Source organism: Anastrepha obliqua, chromosome 3 (genome assembly GCF_027943255.1).
Source record: "Anastrepha obliqua isolate idAnaObli1 chromosome 3, idAnaObli1_1.0, whole genome shotgun sequence".
NCBI classification, from domain to species: domain Eukaryota; kingdom Metazoa; phylum Arthropoda; class Insecta; order Diptera; family Tephritidae; genus Anastrepha; species Anastrepha obliqua.
The window spans coordinates 130,112,324-130,139,881 of record NC_072894.1 but is presented as its reverse complement, the minus strand read 5'-3'; the positions used below and the strand labels follow the sequence as shown (position 1 = coordinate 130,139,881).

Genomic DNA, 27,558 nt, shown 5'->3' with positions numbered 1-27,558 from the left:
TGCAAAGCGATTGGGCAATATTTATTATTTTTGTGTAGAACCATTCATAACAGATGCTTTCCATTTCAATTCATCCGGGCTATTCGGGTCATGTTCTTCGATTTCGATTTAACTGAAATATGTTGCTCTCTGGTCAAAATAATGAGACTCGTATTTTTTTGTTCGCCCGAAAAAAATTTTTTTTAAGAGTTATCGGCAATTTTGTTTTTCGGCTCAAACTCGCTTTTTTTTTAATTATATAAGAAAATTTTTTTTTTAAATGCTCATAACTCAGTCAAAAATGAACCGATTTTAATAATTCTGGATTCAAAATGATCGTAATTACTTACACGAGCGACTTCATGTAGAAACAATTGCAAAAAAGTAGTTAAAAATTTTTTATTTAGCAAAAAAGAAAAAAAATTGAATTTTTTTCGAAATTCAATATTTCAAAAAGTGTATTTTTTTTTTTGTTTATAACTTTTTCCAAATCAAAAGGACATCTCAAACTTTAATTGAGCTGAATGCCTAGTAGCTAAAATGCGTTGTTTTTGAGTAATGAATTTTTGAGTAAAAACCCTGTTTCGCACTTTTTTTTTTTTTGCAAAATAAAACATTTTGAACTTCTGTTTTGCAATTGTTTCTACATGAAGTCGCTTGTGTAAGTAATTACGATTATTTTGAGCCCAGAATCATTCAAATCGGCTTATTTTTGACTAAGTTATGAGTAATTAAAAAAAATTTTTTCGGGCGAACAAAAAAATACGTGCCTCATTATTTTGACCAGAGAGCAACATATTTCAGTTAAATCGAAATCGAAGAACATGACCCGAATAGCCTGGTTGAATTGAAATGGAAAGCATCAACATTTACTTTTTGAAGATAGTCCCTTTCAAATGATACGCCGTAATCTTCGGTTATCCGTAAACACCAATTTTGAATGGCTCGGTGTAGGACATCGGTCAGTAGCTCGTGCATAACTTTAGTAATGTTGGCCTGCAACGTTAAGGCTTGGCCAATCCACAGGTCCGAGACGAGAGATTAATTGCTCACCGAAACCACGACGCAGTAAATCCTCTGTTTCTTTGTGTGGTAAGTAGCATAGTCTTCTTGGAACCAAATGTTGTGGGGCAAGGGCTTCAATTTCCGACATCTAAAAGTCGTTTCCCACGGCGCGATAGTACTCGCCATTCACTGTGGCATAGGCACCAGCCTCGTTTTTGAAGAAATGTAGGCCGATGAATCCTCCAGCCCATAAGCCGCATCAAGCGGTTGTTTTCAGTGGATTGAATAGCTTCGGGTGGCTCTTCGACCCAAATACGGCAATTTAGCTTATTAACGTAGCCATTAAGCCAAAAATGGGATTTACGCCATAAGTTGGTCTGAGCGCACGATTAACACTTTTCACAGAGCGTAGATTTTCGTAATAGAATTGTACGATTTGTAAATGTTGTTGAGGCGGAAGTCTTTCCATGATGAAATGTCAATGCGTACTAAGAAAATGATGTATTTAGTTTGGCAGTAGTCACGCGTGATCTGTCAAAAAACTCTATGGGAAAAATACCTCCAATCTGATCATTCTTTATATTTTCATAAAAAAAATATTAGAATTAAATGAGAAACCATTAAATTGTCAAAACTTCTTAATATAGGCAATATAGTAAAAAAAATAGGGAAAAAGGAGAAGAAAAGTTGAAATCGTAAAATTAAAGTTCACCCACCACACTTCATTCCGTATACTTTCAATCAAGTTATTACAGAAAATTCACTTCAATCTATTATTTTTAATTTTCATAAGTTTTCCCTCAAGCTGCTAAGTAGCGCACATTTGTACATTTCCTTTGTCACGATTCTACACTTTCGCTTACATAGTCAATAATTAATTTTGGTTACAATAAATTCAGTTTTCTGCTGATATTACAAATAATATTTAATCAAGTACAGCAACACAAATGCGCAGCATATCATAAACCATTCGATCACAGCCATTGAAACCAATATACTCGCAGTCAATGTACAAGTCTAAGCTCACACATATACAAGTGGGTATTCACACATACACATAGTTTCATTTGTCATTTTAGCTGATACATCCAATATTAACACAAACGTGATATCATGAAATGGCGTTGCCTCTAATAATATTGCCACGAATTTGCTAATCGGCTCAATCTTTATTGATATCGCCAAAGTTGTTGTACACGCAACCCATACAAGCACTTAAATAATAACGCACATGCGTACATATTCAAATGGGCACATATTTATTCGCATTAGAACTTGTATAAGCAGATTAATTATGCGACTTTTGCGCCAATCGCCTCGCCTCTGAGTTTAATTGGCTTTTGGGGGAAAGTGGATTGCGCAAATTCTGGTTGTTTGTATTCGGGGAAGTTAGTCGAGCGCGGCGAGGGAGGAAATGAACCCGATTAGGTGTATGGTCTGCTAGATGAGCATTAATATTTTTATTACCACCATGGAAGTGCTATACTTGAGCTCTGATTGCTGTTGTGATTATGGCATTTGTGTATGTGTTTGTATAGCGAGGATGTACTTAGATATACTTAGCATGTACACATACACACGTACGCTCATGAGTGAGTGTGTGCCTGATTACATATGCACATTTATAAAATATGCGTAATGTTCATTACATGTAAATATGGGCCGTGTGCACGGGTGTCTAATTATACCATAAAACATTAGTCGCTAAATGAACCAAGCGTGGTCCTTTGTGGACTCTGCTCAATTACTACCTCGTACATAAATGTTTATACGCATACATATACATATATGGAATGCGTCTGCTTATTTATGTGTGGGCGCCGAGCTTGGCTGAGGGGCTTACTATTACCTTGGTTGAGCATAATTTAAATGAAAAATATCAGATATGTATACCCTAGCGCAGAGATGATAAGTATGTGTTTATCAGCATATGTATATGTATCAGCATATATACCCATTCATATATTATAGGCTATACTTCGATACTCAAATATCAAATGATAGAAAAAGTTTTTTCTAATAACGATCGCTCCTCGGCAAGCAATGGCAAACCTCCGAGTGTATTACGGCCATGAAAAAGCATCTTATAAAAAATCAGCCGATTGGAGTCGGCTTAAAACTATAGGCCTCTCCATTTGGGTAACAACATCACGACGCACGCCACAAATAGAAGGAGGAGCTCGGCCAAATACCCAGCAAAGAAAGTTTTCCTTGAAAGTAGTGAGGGTTAGGATAGGTTAGCCAGGTTGCTTGTCTAAGACAAGACACTCGTTATCCCTAAGGCTCTTTGTGACATTTGCATTTAGTTTCCATCCCCTAGTCCCTCCAATGAGACATTTTGCAAATTTCCCTGTTCTTCAAAGAAATAATCACCAATATAAAGGGTGTTTTTTTAGAGGTTAGGTTTTCAAGTTGGCACTACTTTTTTCGTAGATGGTCTTTTTGACAGCTGTCACTTGGTTTATGCTCAGTTTGGTTTGCCATTTCATAATGAATAGACTTACGCCTGAACAACGTTTGCAAATCGTGCAAATTTATTACGAAAATAATGGTTCGGTTCCCGCGACGCATCGAAGAAAATTTTGTTCAGCGATGAAGCTCACTTTTGGTTGAATGGGTATGTCAATAAGCAAAATTGTCGCATTTGGAGTGAACATAATCCACAAGCCATTGCTGAGACGCCGTTACATCCTCAAAAAGTCACTGTTTGGTGTGCCCTATGGGCAGAGGGAATCATTGGTCCATATTTCTTTAAAAATGAAGCCGGCCATAATGTTACAGTCAATGGAGAGCGCTATAGAGCTATGATTAACGACTTTTTCGTGCCTGAATTGGACGATGTTGATGTGGACGACCTTTGGTTCCAACAAGACGGCGCTACATGCCATACAGCCAACGCAACAATCGATTTATTGAAGGAAACTTTTGGTGAGCGCATTATCTCGCGCCGTGGACCTGTGGCGTGGCCTCCAAGATCGTGCGATATAACACCGCTGGACTATTTCTTGTGGGGCTATGTGAAGTCACTTGTCTACGCAGATAAGCCCGAGACGATTGACGTCTTGGAAGTGAATATTCGGCGCGTTATTGCTGACATACGGCCCCAATTGCTGCAAAAAGTGGTCGAAAATTGGGCCTCTCGGCTGGAATTTATTCGAGCCAGCCGCGGCGGCCACTTGCCCGAAATCATTTTTAAAACATAATGGCAAACCCTTATCTTTATAATAAAGCTAAATTCTTGGCCATACCATTAAATTATATACGTTTTATTTCATCTTGAAAACCTAACCTCTAAAAAAAACACCCTTTATTTGGCACGGCTTCTTTGGAGTGCAGGATATTCACAGAGAAATTCACAGTAGCAACTCAATTTCTTCACTTCTTCAACTTCACAACTCCTGCAGAAACCATTGTGAGGTACATCCATTCTACTGGCTAGAGTGCCAATAGTGCAATGACCCGTTATAACATCTGTGAGAGCGCTGGTAGTTGATCTGTTGAATTCAAGCAGGCATTTTAGTCAGAGCGCTCGGGCGGCCCTGCAGTTAGTAGTCAGAGACCACCTTCTAATGGTTTCAGCGATTACCCTCAAGTCAATCGTAGTATACAGTTCGCTTAGAGGAATGTTTACGTTTTCTACCACTCGCTGAAGATCAAGCTCAGAGACTTCCCTTGCACACTCATCCGATCTTTCATTTTCCCTTCACTCCAAAGGTGCCGGAGACACAGAACAAAATGTGTTGCTGTATTGTTGCGCGCTGAGGCCAGTGCCTTGATTGCTGTTTGACTATCAACAAAAATGGTAAGACTCCGGCAAACCTAGTCCATTAGTCTTATCTTTTTTGCTGTTTTGTCTATAACGTCAAGATCCAAGGCGCAAGACGCTACACCGGTCTGGGAATCTAAAGGAGCAATTCAAGGATAATTGTTCCGAATACACTCCCGATCCAGTACCATTGTCCATCTTTGAGCCATCAGTATAAATATCAACTGATTTCACTCTGGTATACCAATCCTTTCTGTCGGGCATTCTTATTTTATAGTCTTTCCTTTTCATATTCTTTACGCATATCGAATATGCAAGTAAACTTATCTAAGTCAGCTGTAATGATTTTTCGGAGAGGCGGTAGAATAGTAGAAAAAGAAAAATGGTTTTTTCACGCCGAAGTTATAGGGGAGAATGGGGAGTTGTGAGACGGGTTTTGTTTTTGGACCCGTATTACTCAAAATCTTAATATTCTGCATATGTCAACGATGGAATCTTTAGTCAATGAATACTGGAAGCTATTGGTATGGCCTATTTAACAAAACTACAGTTTTCCTTAAAATTAAAATTGTATATAATAATATAAAATATAATACAAAATACAAAAATGTGGGGAGTTGTGAAACACCATGGTTTAAATCAATAAAAATGATTTCTTTTAGTTGTTAGTTCTTTATTAAGATGAAAAATAAAAAAGAAAAGACAATTGTTATAAAAAAGTGTATAAAAAATGCAATGCCATCAATCTGATGATTCGCAGTGAGAACATGTATAATAACCAATTCGTAAATTGGTACTCTTTAGGTGCACAGCTCGATCGCATACATTGCAATGAATGGAGTTGTTTCTGCTTAATTTTTTCGGCATTGCACCTTTGCAGATGATGCAAAAATGATATATATACAAACAATGCATGAATATTGCGAGGGACTTATGAAAGATGCGTTAAAATGTCGAAAAAAACGGTGTCTCACAACTCTCCACATTTGTTGTCTTACAACTCCCCAAATCTTTTTTTTATAAATGGCCGCGTAGTCATAAACACGTCGAACGTTCATGCCCAAATGAATGTGTAAATTCAAAGCTAATAGGACAATTAATAATTTGTATATATTAACATTTGCAATTTGCTTCAACAACTGATCGAATGTATCGCAAAACAAATGATGAAAAAAACTTACCGAGAAATTCCAAAACACAGTAACTGGAAAGACGCGTCAAATGCGTGTAAATATGACCAATGCTAGCTGAAAAGTGAGATCGCATCGAGAACACTTGTTGACACTTAAAATCGAATGTAAACAAATGAATAATGCCGAAAGGTAACAATGTCTCACAACTCCCTGTGTCTCACAACTCCCCATTTTCCCCTACCAATAACGAAAGAATATAATTACTTGGGTGTAAAGCTAACATCAAAACTCAGTTTCAAGCAACATATAGAAAATAGAAATGTTCTAGCGAAAAATAGCATAAATGCAACTTGGCGCACATTTCTTAGTAAAAATAAAATTAAGTTGTCGGCAAAATGGAAACTGTTTTAGCGGTGACTAGAGAAACTCATTGTTTGAAGAAGTAGACAAAATTCAACTTTATTTTTTAAAAAGGGTACTTCATCTCCCGAGTAATACGCCATCTTATTGCATTCTCTTGGATACAAATGCTCCAAGTTTTCATTTGTATACACTGCACCTTCATTTAAAGATTTTAGAAAAACAGATATTTTGGGTTGAAGAAATTAGTAATCTGGCACAAAAGTTATATATAATATATATAACATGTAACTTGGGCACTTCAAATAAAAGAGAGTGGAATAGAAATATAATTTCAATACTAGAAAATCTTCATGATTCGAATATTCGAACTTAATGCGAAAGGGCACACCAAAGCACTCGATTATATAAGGAATTAGACCATAACAACGCCAGAAGCTATTTAAACGATAATACTGGAATCTATAAAATTATGTGGACTATGAAAGCGAGATGTGATTTAATATACTTGGGAAGCCAAAGGGATTTAAATTGCACTTTATGTAACTTAAATGAATTAGAAGACATCACACATTTCTTAAGAAAATGCCCGATACTTAAAAGAATTCGTCAAAGATTTTTTGGTAAATAAAATTTAAACCGAGATGAAATCATAGAAATTTTAAATGGTATTGGCCCTTCTGGATATAATAACTTATTTAAGTTCATCACTGGTGCTATAGAATATAGAAAATTAATTTTAAACGAATTCAATACATAGTACCATAGTAACATATGTAAAATGTAAGATTTATTTTTTTTTTTTTTTGGGTCCGAAAAACGACCTAGTGTCACTGTCGTACGTTCTAATGTTAATGATTAAAAATTAAATGTAATGTGTATTTAAAAAAAAAGTCGAATAATAAATAATAATAATAAATAAATAATAATAAATAGTCTTTCCTTTCATTTGTAGTCAACTAAGCGAACTTTTTCTCCAATTCGTTCACCGATTTGAATTTTAGGTACGAAATATGATTTTCTTGCAGGAAACATATTTATTATCGGTAAAAGGATGCATTTATCACACTCCAAATTAATTGAAAGAAGGCAAATGTTGCCAACTTTGACCACAAAAATATTTTTACAAATTCGCATTCATTAACCCATTCTTTAGGTAATTCAATATAACTTAGCAAAAATAATTTGTTTGTTTACTGTACATTTCAGTTCGTGACACGAGCACACACAAACACGTTAGTTCACAACTTTTTAGTGCCTGAGTAGTTTGAGAGCTTTGGCTGGCGAGTGGGGCAATTAATTAGCATAAGACATCCACTGTATATGAAAAGGGCTGCCCAACACACTCACACCAACTTTAATTTCCACATATGTAATTAGTAAAGTGTCGTAAAACTTCAATTTGCCCATTCGGAAAGGCTAAAGCTGTTTTTATTGCATTGGTGTGGTAAAGGGATGTTTGCGCCAAGTGAATACTCACCAACTTACCACTTTGGCAACACTTTGACTGTCGCCGCTACACCAAATCGTAAGCAAATTCAGTAAATTACCTACAAATGCAAATGTAAAATTAACCCAACCGCTGCGCTCCCCACACCCAGCTACTCCACTAGCACAAACATCCTCTAACTCACACATCAACCACATTTTACTTTGCACAACTCTAAAAGCTCACATATTCCAATAAATGTACATACAATAATGTAAATATATATGTACAAATGTATGTATGTATGTGTATAACTACATATGAAATTGGCAATTCATTCCTTTAGAAATAATTAAGATGTATGAGTATGAAAGTGGTAAGTATTTCGAACGCATGTTGGATTTGTTAAAAGGATAATATTTCTTAGTTGCTACCATGTGTGTGTATGTGTGTGTGTGGGAAACTGTTCTCCGCAGCATGTAAGGCCAGTCATTGGCATGAAGCGACGCCATTGCACTCTTCTCTTTGTTCTAGTGTTGTTGCCATTCTAATTCAATTACCACACACATACATACATACTGCATGCATACGTTTGTATGTGTTCACATGGCATTAAATGGCACTAAAAGCCTTGTCAACAGCAAGCCCAACCAGTCACACACGAAACTCGTAAAAGCTGCTTCAGCTCTAACGCATATGCGCCAAAAAAGGAGAAAAAAGTCCAAGTGCGAATTAGTTCGAGTCGCGGTGGGTGTTCGCATGTATGTGAGCTGCTCGGCTTCAACTCTAGCAAGAGTTTTCTTAATTCTACCCATTTCGGCTTCGAGCTGCAGAATTTTTGCCCAATTTTACTGTTATGTATGTTTGTATGAATGTTGGTTTGTATAAAGGAATATGAGAAATTCCTTAGTTTTAGGTAGTGAGGCCAAGAAGAAGCTCTTACAATATACTCAGATGGAAAGTTTGTTTCAGTAGATTGTATTTGTTTTTTAAACCCAAACTATAAATTTAAATAAATGAGCCTAGCTGAAGTTTGCTTTAAGTGGAATAACAACAAACTATATGTACGAGAAATGCTGCTGGAGTGACACTCCCTTTCCGTATATACCTATATCGGGGTCGTTCAGGTAACATAGAACTGACTGTCGTGGGAACGCCGATCTGCCACCTCTTCAGCATAGTACTAATCTCGCGTTTCGCATGAAATGGGTGTCAAAATCCATACAAATTTTATAGCTGTGAAATATAGGTCAAATTTCATATGTATCTCAAGGTAATGTATATTAGTACTCAGTGGATTGCTCAGATCTACTCGCCCAAATAAGTTTGAATGTTCCTAATAGAGTACTTCGCTCTTATAATCCATTTTATGTTCTAACTATCTCCGTTTTGCCCCTCTTGGGGTCGTGATCTTGATTTTATTCTATTCTATTCTATTATTTCTCAAATAAACTATATATTTAATTTTAGATCGCACCCCTCGGCAGGAAATGTCAAACGTCGAAGTGTATTTCTGCCATGAAAAAGCTCTTCATGAAAAATATCTGCCGTTCGGAGTGGGCTTAAAACTGTTGGTCCCTCCAACATCAAGACGCACACTACAAATAGGAGGAGGAGCTCGGCCAAACACCTAACGGAAGTGTACGCGCCAATTATTTATTTTTTTAATCTACTCAATACTTTAACGTGGGCCAATACTTTCAAGTGGACTCCGTTCTGCTGCAGCTAAGCAAATGAAATTTGGGTACACAATTTTCCATGCCTGATCCAGATAACATTTAAAAACCTGTCGTCGCGTGCACCAGGCACAAAAAGTTCAGTTATAACTGAATTTAGATTTCCTGGCTTATTTTTGGTAGTTTCATTCACTCCACATTCTAATTACTAATTCACAGCTCACACGCAAAATTGTCAAAATTCAAATACCGCAAAGTGTAAGTAAAACAAAAAGGGTAATAAAGATGCTGGTAGTAAAATATTTCGCACACAATGAAGATACAAATATCTCCCAAAACACTAAAAGCGATTGGCACACACACATCTCTACGCATTCTACATACTAAGTAAGCATCTCCCCTCTCACATTTCACCTTCATTGCTTCTCTGTGTACTGTCAGTTGGTATATTGCAGTCGCTGCCAATTTCAAGATGATTTAGTTAATTTGTTTACAGTGTGGTGTCGTAATTTTGTCGCTGACTGTTGACATATGAAAATTACGATTTAGGAATTACCAAAGACAATTAGAGAGTGGGGTAAATTGTTGGGAGCTGCAGCAAGAGCAGCAAGGTGGAACGAGAAAGACTTCATTTTTGTGTGTACGTAGAAATTGTTAGTTTGGTTTCGAAAATATAGTGTTGGCAAACAACTCTTGGACATTTGTGGTTAACGCCTAAATTGAATTTAAAATCTTTTTTGGCAACTGAGTAAGAGGGGAAGAAGAAGAAATATGTTTGATATGCTTAAAATAGCAGTAATTTAAAACATGTAGATTTAGACTCGCACAAAAATAATTTTAGGTGGATAAAAAGGCTTGGCCGGCAACTCATTTGAAAATGTTTAATTTACATTAGGACAAAATTTAATATTGTATTTATATATTTTAACTAGCGGACCCAACAGGCTTCGGTCTGTCAAATAGATTTTGAATGTGTCAGTTTATATTTCGACTTTAAGACGTTTTTACTCTGCTGACCCTCACACACCGCCCTATCATCATGGTGACGGTTCTGTTCAGGAGAATTAAAGAAACGTGTCAGCTCGGGTGACCTAAGTATCTTCGCTTCCATGAGCTTTGGCCACCCCTTGGGGACCCACTAAAAACCCCGACTGGGATGTTTGCTAGAGGGCTTCAAACTAAGAGGGGAACTTACGGTTCAAACCTGATTGAAAAATAATCTAAAGGGATAGTGGGAACCTAACGGTGACAAATACTTATAAAGTGGGTGCTTCAATGACAAAACGTAGAGATAATTAATAATATTATTTTTATTAACATAGGGCTAATAACCGATATAATAAAGAATAATGGAATAAAACGTATATAAGTATTTTCAGTAATCTTCTTCTTCTTCTTAATTGGCGCTATAACCGCTTACGCGGTTTTGGCCGAGTTTAAGAAAGCGCGCCAGTCGTTTCTTTCTCGTGCTAACCGGCGCCAGTTGCACGCAGCAAGTGAGGCCAAGTCCTTCTCCACCTGATCTTTCCAACGCAGAGGAGGCCTTCCTCTTCCTCTGCTACCACCAGCTGGTACCGCATCGAATACTTTCAGAGCCGGAGCGTTTGTATCCATTCGGACGACATGCTGTGAACACTTTCTTGGAAAAGTTCGAAAATTTCTGTTTAATGCACATTTGGTAGGTTAGGTTAGGTTAAAGTTTAATAAAACTAAATGTTTCGTGGCAAGTCAGTAAAGCTTATATTTGTTATGCCGTGTTTATGTTTTGTTATCTCTTTTGTTCGTTGCGTTCTGGAGGTTTTCAGTTGTAAAGGAACTTTATAATTTTCACTGAAAATACGAAATACAAACGAGGTAGTTTATATCGAAAAATCATTAAAATAAATCACTTCGTTTACAGAGAATTCACCTTGTAAATTAAGCTCAGTTTAAAAAATAGACCAATATATTCTATTTTTTTTGCTCGCACTTATTATTTTATAGTACTTTCTTAACTTTCTAGCATCGGCAGATCCACTTAATGAGAGCAGTGGATAGGAACAGAGCGGAAGCGTTACCTGAGCTTCAGGAGCTCTTAACGACCTTTTTTCAAACTTATTGGGTATTTTTGTTGAAATGTCGCACTTATGGATTGTTGTATGCACATCCCGATGTTTGTTGTAGCTGTAGTTTGAACCACAGTTTGGATTAACTACTTCGTAGCAGCAATATCAACAAAAACATTGCTCTGCTCCCGGCACTACAATACCTGCAATCTACATTACATTATTTTTCGGCTCAATCATTAGCAATGGGAGTAGTAGCAGAGCAAAAGAAGCGAAACTGCGCTCGCTTTAGCGGTAACTGGAGCTCCGGCCGACTCCAAGTTTTTTGCTACTACTCTAACTACAGAGAGCACTTAAATTTCTTTGATTATTACTCTGAGCTACTAGCAGTCACAAAATGTAGTTTGAAACGGAATAAAACAGTTGATTCCGCGTTTTGCGCTACCTCCTCTACTACTAATCTATGCAAGTTTAGAGCAGTAGAGAGGTCAAAAATTAAAACCAGCAAATAGCGAAGCAATTTCAATCCCAAATATGAACAACCTGGTGTTTATTGTAGTTGTACTTTCTATTTTACCTTTTCGTAAGTCATACAGAGGGAGAATATTAAGCATAAGCTACCTCCCTTCGTGTCCATTATATATATAAAGGGAGATTTTTTAAGAGCTATAGGAAAGTTTTCAAAAACACATGCGTAAAATTCAGAAAAATCCATGAAATGTTTATTTAAATCGATAGTAGAGTCTATATAATATAATTTAATGTTTGAAGATTATTTCATGCAAATGTTGACCGCGACTGCGCTTCAAATGGTCCATCCGCTTAGTCCAATTTTGGCAGACTCTTTCCAATGTTTCGGCCGGTATCTCACATATAAATGCTTTACTGTTGTCTTCCAATGCGTTAATTGAAGCAGGCTTGTCTGAATAGACATGAACTTTAACAGAGCCTCACAAAAAATAATCTAAAGGCGTTATATCGCACGATCTGGGTGGCCAATTGACAGGTCCCCAACGTGAAATAAAATGTTCACCGAACTCGCCTCTCAACAAGTCATGCAAGTCAAGCTCTTGCATTTTGGGCAAAAAAAAGTTGTATATCATTTCACGGTAACGCTCACCATTCACTAACTGTGAATTGTGTTACGATTAGCAGCATCTTTGAAGAAGTACGGCCCAATGATACCTCCAGCCCATAAACCGCACAAAACTGTGACCTTTTCTGGACACATTGGCAGCTCTTGCAATTCTTCTGGCTGATCTTCACTCCAAAATCGACAATTCTCCTTATTTACGTACCCATTGATCCAAAAATGAGCTTCGTCGCTGAACACACTTTTTTGATAAAAAATTCAATGATTTGCAAGCGTTGTTCGTTTGTAAGACGATTCACGGTTAAATTATAGACTAAACTGAAGATGTTTGGCAATGAAACAAAACACGAAACGTGCGTCAGCTGTTTAAACCAACTAATTAAAAAGATAATAGCTAAAAAATCACCCTTTACTATATATAATTGGCGCGTACACCCTTTTTGGGTCTTTGGCCGAGCTCCTCCTCCTATTTGTGGTGTGTGTCTTGATGTTGTTCCACAAATGGAGGGACCTACAATTTTAAGCCGACTCCGAACGGCAGCTATTTTTATGAGGAGCTTTTTCATGGCAGAAATACACTCGGAGGTTTGCCATTGCCTACCGAGGGGCGACCGCTATTAGAAAAATGTTTTTCTTAATTTTAGTGTTTCACCGAGATTCGAACCTACGTCCTCTCTGTGAATTCCGAATGGTAGTCACGCACCAACCCATTCGGCTACGGCGGCCGCCATTGGAGGCCTTTAAAAAAGCGAATATATTTTTTTTATTCCAGAAATAGTATAAAACATGTAGTTTATATAAAAAAAAAAAATTTGGTTTTGTACTACAATCATATATTTTAATTTCTTATCCTACTAAACCGATTTATTTTAGCTAGTCACGAGGCATTCTAATTAATTTGTGACTGTCGGGATCATTAACAGTAACTGTAAGTTCCGATAAAATGTCATAGCCTAAGTTAATTTCTTTATTTATGTGAAAGTAAGGACCCGATTCAGCTGAAATGAAAGTGAAAATAAAAAAATAAATAAATTTTTTTTTAAATATCAAGCGGGTTACGTTATACTAGATGGTAAAATAGAGGCAAAAAACAATTATACGTTTCAAACAAGAAATAAAGAAAGTACATGTTTCGGCTGGCAGAAAAAGAATTTAAAAAATCAAGGCGTTTCACACTTACACTCCATTATAACGGGTGATCAATCATGAGGTGCTTTTTTCAATAGTTAAAAAAAAAAACAAAAATGTAAATTATGTTCAAAACCTTTATTTATCATTTGAAAGGACATTCTTTGACATTTACTTTTTGAATATGACTTCATTCAAATGTTGGCCGCAACTACGCTTAAGGTGGTCCATTCTGAAGGTCCAATTTTCAATCACTCGTTCGAGCATTTCGACTGGTATGTCGTGAATAACACGCGTAATGTTGGCTTCCAGAGCTTCAATCGTAGCTGGTTTATCAGCATAGACCTTGGACTTCACGAATCCCCAAAGAAAAAAGTCCAAAGGTGTGATATCACAAGATCTTGGTGGCCAACTCACAGATCCTAAACGTGAAATCAGCTGCTCTCCGAAATGACTTCTCAATAAAGTCATTGTTTCACGAGCTGTATGGCAAGTGGCTCCGTCTTGTTGAAACCAAATGTCGTAGAGATCATTAGATTCAATTGCAGGTAGCAAAAAGTCCGACATCATGGTACGGTAGCGAGCACCATTCACAGTTACGTTGCGGCCATCATCATTTTTGAAAAAATATGGACCGATGATTCCACCAGCCCATAAACCACACCAGACCGTTGTTTTCTCTGGGTGTAAAGGTAGCTCTTGAACCTGTTCTGGTTGCTCTTCATCCCAAAGACGGCAATTTTGCTTATTGACGTAACCATTGAGACAGAAATGCGCCTCATCGCTGAACAAAATTTTGCTCGAAAACAGCGGATCTTCTTCAATCTTTTCAAGAGCCCAATCAGCAAAACGGTGACGTGCAGGAAGGTCATTTGGCTTTAGTTCTTGTACGAGCTGTATTTTGTATGCTTTTAAATGAAGATCCTTCCGTAAAATTGACCAAGTTGTCCATACGACAGTCCAAGTTGCTGAGAACGGTGCCGAATCGATTCATCGCGGTTTTCACGTACACTCTCTGCTACTGCCGCTATATTCTCAATGCTTCTTGCTGGACGTGGTCTATTCGGTCGAGAATTATCTACCAATGAATATTCGGATTCAAATTTGTTGATGGTATGTCGAATAGTGTTTAAGGCAGGCCGATTATGTTGAGCATAATGCGGTCTAAACGCACGAAAAACATTTGTCACAGAACGCTGATTTTCATAATACAGTTGAACAATTTGTAGACGTTGTTGCGGTGTGAGTCTTTCCATGGTAAAATGCCAAACGCTGTTCAACAAATCCACGATGACAGTTTGCCACAACTCGCGCGCGATCTGTAAAAAAAACGCAAATGAAAAAAACTCCTCTTAATTGATCACCCGTTACTACCAATTGAGTTTGGTTATAATCCTGCACAGCCAAAATTTTTTTTTAATTTCGATTAAAATGCTTGAATTTGTGATGAAAATTTGCTACTTATAAGGACTTTAGAAGCATTTTGGAGCAGATATTCAGAATTGAATTACATTTTTAAGCACTTAAAATTAGCTTTTTAGAACATATTTCAGGTGGTCCTGCTTATCATAAATGAAATCTCGTCGAAAATTTCTAACTTCTATAACTCCTGCTGCCCTTTTGTCTTTCAATGTACTGATATGTGATAATTTGGAGAAAAAGAAATCCATTATTTTTATTTTTTAATTTACGACTACGAACATGTCGGACAACTTCGATTGTTTCTGTAATTTTAACGACTTTTTCGACATCTTTCATCATTTTCGGTGCATCTTTAACATCAAAAATGCTTCAACGAAATCGTCGAAACCAAAATTCCACATAATTATCTGTTACAATTGCGACACCATAAACACCATTCACGATTTCAGCGACCTGGCTTACATTTTCATCTTAACCAAAGAAAAACTGTAAAATGTACTGAATTTTCTCTTTGTTGACTTCCATTGTTAACACCCATTAACTCAGAACAGAATGGAGCAAACAAAAAATAAGATATACATTTTTTTAGTGTAAAATGCCACCTTGACAAACAGCATAAACCTTAAGAGGTACTACTAGGCACCTACCGGGAAAATAATGGATTTCTTTGTCCCTTATATTATTGTAAATGAAAGGAAATATTATATGTTCAAATAATATATATAAATTAAAACAAAAAAAAAACACTATTCTCTCTCTACTCTGATCATAGTTACTAGCATATCTTACGTACTTTCCATTGGTTTAATGTTCAGCACTGGCTGATCTTCAGCCCTCGGTACACCATACACCGCGAAGGAGTACCACAAATCCACCATTTTCTTTGCAATTTGTGTATCATTCGCATTCAAGCGGTGTGTGGCGAACAAATAGATATTATCATTCGAATGATGTATGCCGCCCTCAAAGGGATACTGCGAATTGCCGAACTCATAGCCGAAGCGCGTGTGCTCGCCTGCGTAATCAAAGGTATACGCGTAAAAAGGGGTCGCACTTATTCGCTGCAAGCCGTTCACATAGGCTATCACCGGAGATTTTATAGCTATATTATTGGCAATCTAAAATAAATAAGTCAAGGTGAAGGTACATAAATATATGTGTGTGTGCGTACATACGTCAAAGTATGCCGGCCACGCGGCGGTGTGATTGTTCGTATCCAGCAATTCCCGCTCAAAGAGCGTGTGTAGGAGCAAATTGTTAGACAGACCAGTGCTGTCTTTGCCTAAATCGATCAGCGTATTTGCGAATTGGCGCACAGTTAATTTAGAAATACTGCCATATAGCGCCACAAGACTGTCGTAGAGTGCTTAGAAGTTAGACAAATTTGATTTATTATAGATATTTGTATTTCCAATTCCAATTTGATGGACACCTACTTGCCAGCACAAATGAGCCATCATGCTTGGTGAAGCCAGCCATTAGCGGCACGGTGCGATTGAGATTGTCTAGCAGCGTTTTCGGTTCCGCTGGAAGCACACCAAGTACATCGTTGATCACTGGGCTAAAGCTTTCCTTAAATTCAAGTGTATATATTTTATTACACTTATTGTCAGATATAATTTTTATGTAGATATAATTTTTTCCAAGTTCAGCCCTCAACTCACCTCCGTTGTGACTCGCAATAAGTCCAATACATTTGCTTTCCTCAAACATGTATGTTGCTTCAGCAGATTGTTACATAGACTGCATTTGAGTGCTTCGCAGATGCGTTTTGCCTGTTCCAATGGTGTTGGATTGATAGCCCAAGGTGCTAGAATAGAACCTGATTGCACGATTGATCTTTTAAAATGCCCCTCAGGTGTTTTGGGACTCAGCAACAAGGCGCCAGACATAACCGCACCTGCACTTTGTCCAACTATCATCACCTGTGCGGGATCGCCGCCAAACACATGAATATACTCTTGCACCCAGCTCAAGGCAAACAAGAGATCCATTACTGGTGCATTGCCGGGCATTTGTTGGGTGAGCGTGGTCAGCCAACCGAGTGCGCCAATGCGATACTGTGGTACCACTAATACAATGTCCTTTTCCAGCAAGTGGTGTGGTGGGTGATCGGAGGCGGAGCCATTGTAAAAGCCACCGCCGTAAATATAGAACATCACAGGTAGCTTGGCCTCTAACTATGAATGAAGTAATATTTGAAGATAAAATATGTGAACTAGAGTTCGTAAGCATGTATCGGGTGTTCTTTTATATATTAAAAAAATAAATGCCATGAATTTATCTACCAGATTATAATAAAAAAAAACTAATTTCAACAATATTTCTATTTCCATTTATCATTTTAGGCGGACAGATACCTGTAAAATTTCGAAAAAAAATTTGTTTTCCATAAAACGTTAATATAATCCTTTAATATGTCAAAAAAAATTAGAACGTAAATTTAGGTATTTCTTATATTATAGATCGTCAACCGTGACGCCTCTATTCTTTGCGTTCGAGCGCTGGGAGAGGTTTAATTACGTTGCCGTTGTTTTTCCATTTTTTTTAATTCATATAGAAATTATGACATTAATAAACAAAAAAATGTTAGCTTTTTGTATTCAGGTCACTGACGCCGATGCTACAATGCCCGCCGATTGAGAAGCCCCGCTGCGACCTTCCTGGAAGAATTGAGTGTACATCCGCCATTTTAAACTATTAAAATTTAAAAAAAAATTGATATTATTTAATGTATAAATAAATTGCATGCCAATTTTGATAAAAATACATTGACTTCTTCATTTTAAATCCTTTTAATGAAAATCAGGGAAAATATGGGCGTTTACAGATATCTGTCCCCTTAAGTTCTCAAGCTCATAAAAAACACCCGATATATAATATGTATGTGTTGTATTTACGCTTTTGGTGTACACGCTTAGGTTTAAGCAATCTTCCAGGTCCTCCTTCAGTTTTGTAGTATTAAGTTTTGAAACAGTTGTTATGACCGGGCAGCGTTTGCCAAAGTTACGGGCATCGAAAGTTTTTTGCCAAGCCGTGCGTTTTGTTGGTGGCTGTGGGAAAATAATTAAAAATTTTATTAATTCCAAAATATATTTTATGGTTTTCTATTCAAGAACTTTTTTCTAGTTTATTATGGTTTTCTTATTTACTGTTTCTAATTCAATTTACGGCGGCCGCCGTAGCCGAATGGGTTGGTGCGTGACTACCATTCGGAATTCACAGAGAGAACGTCGGTTCCAATCTCGGTGAAAAAAAACACCAAAATTAAGAAAAACATTTTTCTTATAGCGGTCGCCTCTCGCCCGGCAATGGCAAACCTCCGTGTATATTTCTGCCATGACAAAGCTCCTCACAAAAATATCTGCCGCTCGGAGTCGTCTTGAAACTGTAGGTCCCTCCATTTGCGAAACAACATCAAGACGCATGCCACAAATAGGAGAAGAAGCTCGGCTCAACACCCAAAGAAGCGTGTACGTGCCAATTATATTATATGTATATATATACATATATAATTCAATATATATAATTCATATATATATACATATATTTAATTCAATTTGGTTGACTGCAATTTTTTAATTGAATTTTTATTTTATGGTGGATAAGCCATTCACTTCCAAGATATGGCTTGTCTTCATTTCCTGACTTGTAATCTAGAACTCGGCATGGGTTTTCAAGGGGCAAAAATTCTCTTTCAAATGAAAATATTTTTACTGATATTGAAACCACCACGAACTTAGCCCATTTACAGTGCTTGATTCAGTTACTAATAAGCAAAGTATATGACCGTGACTCAGCCATTGCTAGTTGTTGACGGATTGTAGAAAAAAGAACGCCAGGTATGAGGATGTTCCGCCCAAATGAGTAATATTTAATTCTACCGAAACAGAAGTCTGTTTTGTGTACCAACACAGTTAGGCCTGACTTGCATTTCCGCGCTAGATTTTAAGTATTATAAAAAGTCTTTCTTCCAATGCAGCGTCCCTTTTAGTGTTTGAGAGAAAGATTCTGAATCTTTGCACGTTGGCGACGGCGAATATCGCAGACGATGAAATGGTAAGCTGTATAAGCTTTACAACGACATAGACATAGTGCAACGAATAATGATTCAGCAGCTACGTTGGATGCGTGACGTCGTCCGAATGGATACCCTTGCTACGGCTCTGAAAGCATTCGATGCGGTATCAGCTGCTGATAGCAGAGGAAGAGGAAGGCCTCCTTTGCGCTGGAAAGATCAGGTGGAGAAGGACTTAGCTTCGCTTGGTGTTTCCAACTGTCGCCAGTTAGCACGAGAAAGAAGCGACTGGTGCGATTTGTTGAACTCGGCCAAAATCGCGTAAGCGGTTATATCGCCAATCAAGAAGAAGAAGACAGGATCTTTCAAAGTGACCCTAGATGTCAGCAGTGAATAATTTCTAGACGAAACCTTTTTTATGTCATCTTTGGCATTTGGCAAGAAGACAGATGCATGATTTTACACGAAAATTGTAATTTTTTTTTTTCGTTTATTTATTGTTATGTACTAAACTAAACAATAGTTTTAAGTATACAATATGATTATACAATGACTCTAGACGAGTTCTCAAGTACATGTCGAGGGTTGTTCAATAGGTGCGCTTCAACTTTTTTCCGATAGGGAGGGCGAACGACGCAATATTTTTTATTTTTCGCTTGTCATTTGTAAACTTCATTAGTATACATTTCATCATGGAACGCTACACATTTAACAAGCCGTCCCGTTTTGGGGTTATGTGAAGTCATTGGTCTACAGTAACAAGCCGGCGACGATTTGTGAGCTCAGAGCCAATATTGAACGCGAAATTGCTGGAATTTCGGCCGATTTATGCAAAAGAGTGGTCGAAAATTGGGTTCAACGATTGTACTTCGTAAAACGTGCACGCGGTGGTCATGCAAAAGAAATCGAATTTCATACTTAAATGTATATGTTCAAACTCGATAATAAAAAAAAAAATTAGTTAAAAAAGTCAAACCGTTTGTGTTTTATAGTATTCAAAAAAGTTCAAAAGTTGAAGCGCTCTTACTGAAAAACCCTATAGATATATATAGTAACATTTTATTAATTTCTGGTATTTTGAAAATTGTAATAGAAATGGTCGAAACTCGTGATTTTTTTCTTAGAAATAATAATCCGAATGAGTCGATAATTCAGAGGAGGGCAAAAAAAATTTGAAAAAACTGATTCCGTGAAGGATAGAAACAGGATTGGCAGACCAAAAATTGGACGTACTGTTTAATGTTCTGTAAATATTGTTACTGTAGCACAATGTAGCTGAACAATCTTCATCATCGATATCACGACGTTCTCAGCAATTAGGCGTTCATAAATCGACTTTATCGTGAATTTTACCTGCAAATGGAAATATTGAAACCTGAAAAAATCAATTTTGTATGTTTTATTTTAAAACATCATTTAGGTGCGTCCATTGAAAGACCCTTTACAAGTACTTACAGATAAAAGGCAAATACGTAAATGCCTGCCGTCAGAATTGCATATACAGTGAATCAAAAAAGTATTGGCACTTGCGAAAAATCAAAGTTCTCAGTACTATAACTTTTCTTCTAATGAAAGTATAAAAAATAGAAAACGATATTTCCTAAATGTATTTATTTATTACGTATCTGAACAAAAACAAAATAAATTGCGACTTAGGTTTACAAGCTCAACCTTGAAACCTAAAATAAGGCGCAAAAACACACCTTGGACTTCAATTTTCTTTAAGAATGTCGCGCAACACATGCTTATCCATCGCTTTATCTATGAACACAAGCTTTCCGGCACCAGATGCCGCGAAACACCCCCAAACCATCACATTTCCTCCACCGTTTTTAACTGTTTTGAGCGGGTTGTTCTCTTGAAGCTCTTTGTTTGACTTTTGCCAAAACCTTTTGTGCTCCATCTGACCCAAGTAAATTGAATTTTGATTCATCACCAAATATGGTGGTGTTCCAAAAAGCGTCGGGCTTATTTAAATGCTGTTTCGCAAATTCTAGCCTCTTTTTCTTATTTACCTTCGAAATGAAGGGTTTGCGTCGAGGAACCCGGCCATGATACCCAGGCGTATATAGGGTATTCCGAACAGTTTGGAAGTTGAAATTGGTTTCAAATGAATTTTGCAGGGTCTTGCACAATTTGACAGACGAAGTTTTTGGATTTTGTGCCACCGTGGACACCACAATTCGCTCCTGTCTTTCGGCTAATTTTTTTGGGGGGCCAGATCTGCTCTCCCGAGCTATTTTGCTAGTATTGCAGAATGCATAACGATGTTTCGAACGCTGGACGATGATTTAGCAACTAGTTTGCCAATTTCGCGACAGGATATTTTTTCTAAATACAGTTTTATCATTAATTGAGGTAGTTCTCAGAAGTTTCAACTCCACGGCCCACTTTGGTCTATGTCCGTTGAAATCGCGATCAAAAGTGATTGCAACCATATGCAAATGTGAAACGTAAGAATAAGTAAAAAGCAAGAGTGAAAATAACGGGAGTTTACCGTTACGATGTCAAAAGCATACGCTAATATAAAGAATGCCCCAATACTTTTTTGATGTGAATTTGTGCCTTATTTTACCTTTCACGGTTGAGCTTGTAAACCTAAGTTTTTTTGTTTGTTCAGATACCTTAGAAATAAATCTGCTTCTTCTTAATTGGCGCGATAACCACTTACGCGATTTTGGCCGAGTTTAACAAAGCGCGCCAGTCGTTTCTTTCTCATGCTAACCGGCGCCAATTGGGCACACCAAGTGAAGCCAAGTCCTTCTATACCTGATCTTTCCAACGCAGACGAGGCCGCCCTCTTCCTCTGCTACCAACAGCGGGTACCGCATCAAATACTTTCAAAGCGGGAGCCTTTTTATCCATTCGGACGACATGACCCAGCCAACGTAGCCGCTGGATCTTTATTCGCTGCGCTATGTCTACGTCGTCGTAAAGCTCATACAGCTCATCGTTCCAGGCCTGCGATATTCGCCGTTGCCAACGTGCAAAAGTCCAAAAATCTTACGCAGAATCTTTCTCTCGAACACTCCAAGCGTCGCTTAATCGGATGTTGTCATCGTCCAAGCTTCTGCGCCATACGTTAGGACGGGCATGATGAGAGTCTTGTAGAGTGTTAGTTTTGTTCTTCGGGAGAGAACTTTACTGCTCAGTTGCCTACTTAGTCCAAAGTAGCACTTGTTGGCAAGAGAGATTCTACGTTGGATTTCAAGGCTGACATTGTTATCGGTGTTAATGCTGGTTTCTAAATAAACGAAGTCTTTTACAACCTCGAAATTATAACTGTCTACAGTGACGTGGGTGTCTATACGCGAGTGCGCCGACTGTTTGTTTGAAGACAGGAGGTACTTCGTTTTGTCCTCGTTCACCGCCAGACCCATACGTTTTGCCTCTTTATCCAGTTTGGAGAAGGCAGAACTAACAGCGCGGTTGTTAAGGCCGATGAGATCGATATCATCGGCATACACCAACAATTGTACGCTCTTATAAAATATTGTGCCCGAGCGATTAAGTTCTGCGGCTCGTACGATGCTCTCCAACATCAGGTTAAAGAAGTCACACGACAGCGAGTCACCCTGTCTGAAACCTCGTTTGGTATCAAACGGCTCGGAGAGGTCCTTCCCAATTCTGACGGCGCTGCTGGTGTTGAGCAACGTCATCTTGCAAACGCGTATTAGTTTTGTGGGGATACCAAATTCAGACATCGCGGCATACAAGTAACTCCTTTCCGTACTGTCGAATGCAGCTTTGAAATCGACGAAAAGATGGTGTGTGTGAATTCTCCTTTCGTGGGTCTTTTCCAAGATTTGGCGTATTGTAAATATTTGAATTTAGAAGACTAATCCCGCGATAATTGGCACAGATTGCAGGATCGCCCTTCTTATGGATTGAGCAGAGCACACTTAAATCCCAATCGGCAGGCATGCTTTCATCCGACCATATTTTGCATAGAAGCTGATGCCTGCACAAAATTTCTTCTGCCTTTTGTCTCGCTTGAAACAGCTCAAAGATGTGGAATGGCAAGCCATAATAAACTGGTCGTTGCTAAACCAAAAAGTGTTCTTTGGACTTTTAAGTGGCATGCATAAGTGCTTAATTAACTAAAATGTATTGTTTTATGAGCTACTTGTGTTACCGGGAATGGAGCGCGTCAAATGCTCAAGCACGTGTGCCTATGTACATACGTATAGTACAGTTATAGTAGGCAACACGTCTCTTTTCCCTCCTTGTTTCTTGCACCTCTTAAGTTGTTATCAATTCAATGAAAAATCAGGCGAGTAATTAACTGCATGTGAATAAACAAATATATATATTACGGTGTGCCGTACGGTAGTATTAGATAACAATAGCTGAGAACGAGGTATAGTCAAAAGTTTGTAGAATGGAGAGGGGAAGTGGGTTTTTTGTGTGTTACAGTCAAATGGGTTCATTCTTCTTTGAGACACTGCCACTGAAACGGATTATTACTAGAGGTTTATCAGTGGGTCGAAGCAAAAATCTATGCAGTGACACAAGAAGTAGATTATGGATGTGGATCATTTGTAGAGAGAAAGGAGTTAATATTACGGGAAAATACTAAGCTGCACTTAAAAAAAAATAAAATAAATGAAAAAACATACAAAAATTATCTCAAATCGTGGTTCACCAAACATTTAACCGGCCTCCCTGTGGTCTACTATGCAGTCCGGCCATTCTGATCAATATTATTTTTGCTTATAATTGTTGCGCAAAGGGTTTAAAACTATTTTATGGTCGATGCTACGTCTACTAACTAGCCGGTCACCTTCGATTATTGCTGTGATTTTAACGACATTTTCGAGATAATCGACATTTTTTTTAACATAAAAATTGCCTGAACGGAATCGACGAAACGAAAATTGTACTTAATTAACTGTTACAATATCGGCACCATTCACAATTTCAGCGGACTGGCTTGCATTTTCGCCTTTATCAAAGAAAAACTGTACAATGTACCGAATTTTCTCGTTGTTGACTTCCATTGTTAACACCCTGTAACTCACATTTGAATGGAGCAAACAAAAAATAGGACAGACATTTTTTTAGTGTGAAATGTCACCTTGGCAACCACCATAAACCTGAGATTGTTTGTTCAATACTTTACGATATATCGATCACTACATCCATATACCGAGAAAATAATGGATTTCTTTTTCCCCAAACTAATATTATGAGAAAATGCTAAGCTGCGCTTAAAACAAACTAAAACTTTACTTTGAGGAAAAACAGACGAAAATGACGGGGTTCACCAAAGCGGTTCGATACACCTAACCTCCCTGTCTGTGGTTTAGAATTAGTCCATTGTAATTAATATTTATTTCCAAAACTGTAGAAGAAGAAAGGTATTGCTTACGAAATGTTAAATCGCCTTTTTCTGTTACTTTTAAAAATAAAAAGGTCCTAAAATTTTGCCTTAGTTTTTTTATAAGCCATTGTAACCGACCCTCCCTAATATGCAAGGCCGCAAATCTGCAAACAAATAAATGAAATATCTGCAATGACTTTGTAGCTACAATCGCAGTTAAATTACGGCAATAAAACAATTGTTTTCTATTTACTTCAATGAACTGTCAAACCTTTCTGTTATTTTTTTCTTCTACAATTGAATAAATTAGAAGGCCCACATATATACCAAACGAAAGGTTGTTTATGTGAGAATCGTTTTCTTGATACCCGGAGATTTACCAGAGAACGCAAAACAATGCTAATCCAAGACCTACAACCGGTATGCCACATACAAGCGTATGCGCCCAGGTCGGGGGTCTCCAGAAATCAAAACAAATTTACACAAATTTCACTGCACTTAATCATTTCACCGTACCTTCACACAATTCATCTACTCACAATTATTTAGCACTATCACCACTTTTCTACTTGAAAGCTAACCTGGAAGCGTAGCTTTCCACTCGGGGACTCCGCATATGGTATGCCGCGGAATGACAGAAACTTCTGCTTTGTCCACAATGTTTCGTCATGGCTGCCGAGCACTGCACCTTGGCCGGGTAAATTCACTTCGATAGAATTTGATTTTATGGCTTTTGATGTCGTCGTCAAAACGACGATAATAACAAATACGACTAAGGCCAATATGCCCAGCACCAGTTTCATTGTGTAGACGTGAGGCGCTTCGATCGATAACTGAGCGCAATAAATCTGCTGACATCTTTTTAAATGAAAAGCAAATGGAGCGAAGCATTGATCAAATGCTCTCAACTAAATGTAGCAGTGATAATAAAATAGTTCTGAGAGAGGGCTTTTGATTCCACTAAGTGATAGTTCTGATTTTTAAGTTTGGAGAGCAACAGCTTTTAAAAGGTAAACACATAAAAGTGGGATACTTAACGAAGCGAGTAACCTGTACTTGCTTGTTAGCTGGGGCACTCTCTTTGCAACGGAATATTCATATGCGGTCATAGCTGATAAGCTGGCGCTTTGAGTTAACTACGAAGCAATTAATATGCAAATGAAAACCTCTGGGCTAGAAATATAACGGCAAATACTTTTCGATGCATTTAGCAATTTGCGGATTTGTTTGAATTTCTAATTTTTGAATTTTTACTCCAAAGACTTTTTAACTCACTTGCAAAAAAAAGTAAATAAAAAAACATTTGCTTGTGAACCTCTTTTTCTACCCACCCCGATCAATCCCAGAACGAAGGCATTTTAAAAGCCCATGTAAACGTCATTAAGAAGGGTAGTTAAGTAATTTTAAAATCAAACTATGGGAGAGTCGCCTTGTCAGGAATGGTTGGCATTCTTATCGAGCAATCGATTTAAAATTTGCTCATAATTTATACCACAAAACATCGACGGCGGGCGGTGGTGGTAAGAAAAAAAGAGATAAAGTCCAAATAGGAAGTTTAAACACATGGGAAAATTACGAAGAGGTGTCGCGAAAAGCATTCGCATGAGGCCCCTTGGCGGCTGAATGAATGATGAGCCGGCAGACACGCGTCATTCAACCACAAACACCAACACCGACATCGACATCGACATCGACATCAACACCACCACCACCAACACAAACAACAACTGCAGCGTCCTCACTAAAAGTGAGTGCCGAACCAACGCAACGGCAGCGGCAACAACAATGCTCTCAAAGGATCCCAAGGACATTATGCAACAACAAACCGGTTTGGTCGATTGCCGGCGGTTATTGATGCCAGTACAGGCGCATGTAGCTGTAAGCCCAACTTGCCGACACGCAACTATTAATGCTTAATGACAATTTTATAACTATTGTTGTTTGTGTTGTTGTAATTGATATTGTTAGCTTTCATAATTTGTTGGGGTATTGTTGTTGTTCTTGTAGATGATTACATGCATTTTACACGCTCTCACGCGCACAAATCGCAACCAAACCAATTGAGTATGAAATCAGGAACAAAACAAAAAAAAAATACAGTGTTTTCAGAAAATTAAAAGCGACTAAAAAAATTAAGGTTAGCTGAAAGTTTAAGTTTTTGTAAAATTTATTTAGCTACCTAAGTTAGCTGTTTACTAACACCTTGAATATACCTCGGAAAATTATGGGAATCGTAATGAATATTTGCACGGATTACTGAGCATAATTTTAACTATTAATAAAAACAATATCGGAGATGGCCTTTTTCAAAAGCGACAAAAAAAATGTTCCCAATAATTCTTAACAAAACAATATAATTTTCTTGAAAACAAATTTTTTACACTAAAAAAAACTTAAAAACAAAACCTTATTAAAATGTTAAAAAACCCCAAAGATATTTGACTAAAAACTCTCTAATTTGATTAAAAACTCAAAATTATTACTTTTTTTCAAATTGTCATACAAAAGCCTGCAAAATAGTCAACTTTTACAAAAATTGATGACAATGTCTAAAATACTTGAATCACTTGATATGAAAGCGCACATTTGATGTAGAAACACACGCCATGGTAAAAATTTGTAAAACTGATGAAAATTATGCAAGTAGATTTTTTGTTGGATTACTAGAGGGCTGCCGTTCAGTTTTAAGTGACCAGTAAGATAGCTTAATGAGAAGCTCGGTATGTTAATTAAAATGTTAATTAAAGGTCTCTCAATAAAGGCGATGTAAGATGTCTAGTTTTCATCATGTGTGGACCATCTTGAGCTACTTAATAAATCCGTAAAGATGGTAATCTTGGAAAAAATACTTTTTATTTCATAGTAAATTCTAAAGGAAAAGTACTCAAAAGCATGGAAATGAAAAGTTTTGCTAAAAGAGTTAGCAAGCAATACGAGTACAATTTTTGTTATGCCACAAAAGAGGAAAAGAAGGCGTAAGTTTGTTCATGTCCCAAAATGAAAAGAAAAGAGTGTGTAAAATCATGTGGCGAAAACTTTGGGAGTATTACTTTTCGTTGAAGGATTTCGAGATTGGGTTAAATCAGAAGAGAGGGACGATGTCTAGTGATGCTCTTCCGACACCTATTAAAATTTTGCATTGCAGAAAGGGGCCCGAGACGGTCCACCCTTGAGTTGACGC

General features: G+C 37.5%; 1 protein-coding gene across 1 annotated transcript; it reads right to left on the bottom strand.

Moving 5' to 3' along the window:
* Positions 1–13,349: 13,349 nt before the first annotated feature.
* On the bottom strand, positions 13,350–25,197 carry LOC129240833 (glutactin). Its single transcript, XM_054876851.1, has 7 exons — positions 24,959–25,197; positions 17,937–18,089; positions 16,701–17,216; positions 16,473–16,608; positions 16,212–16,402; positions 15,830–16,154; positions 13,350–13,484 (listed from the first exon to the last, which is right to left on the bottom strand). The coding sequence occupies exons 1-7, from the start codon at positions 25,178–25,180 to the stop codon at positions 13,360–13,362; spliced, it is 1,668 nt and encodes a 555-aa protein (XP_054732826.1). The 5' UTR covers positions 25,181–25,197; the 3' UTR covers positions 13,350–13,359.
* Positions 25,198–27,558: the final 2,361 nt, after the last annotated feature.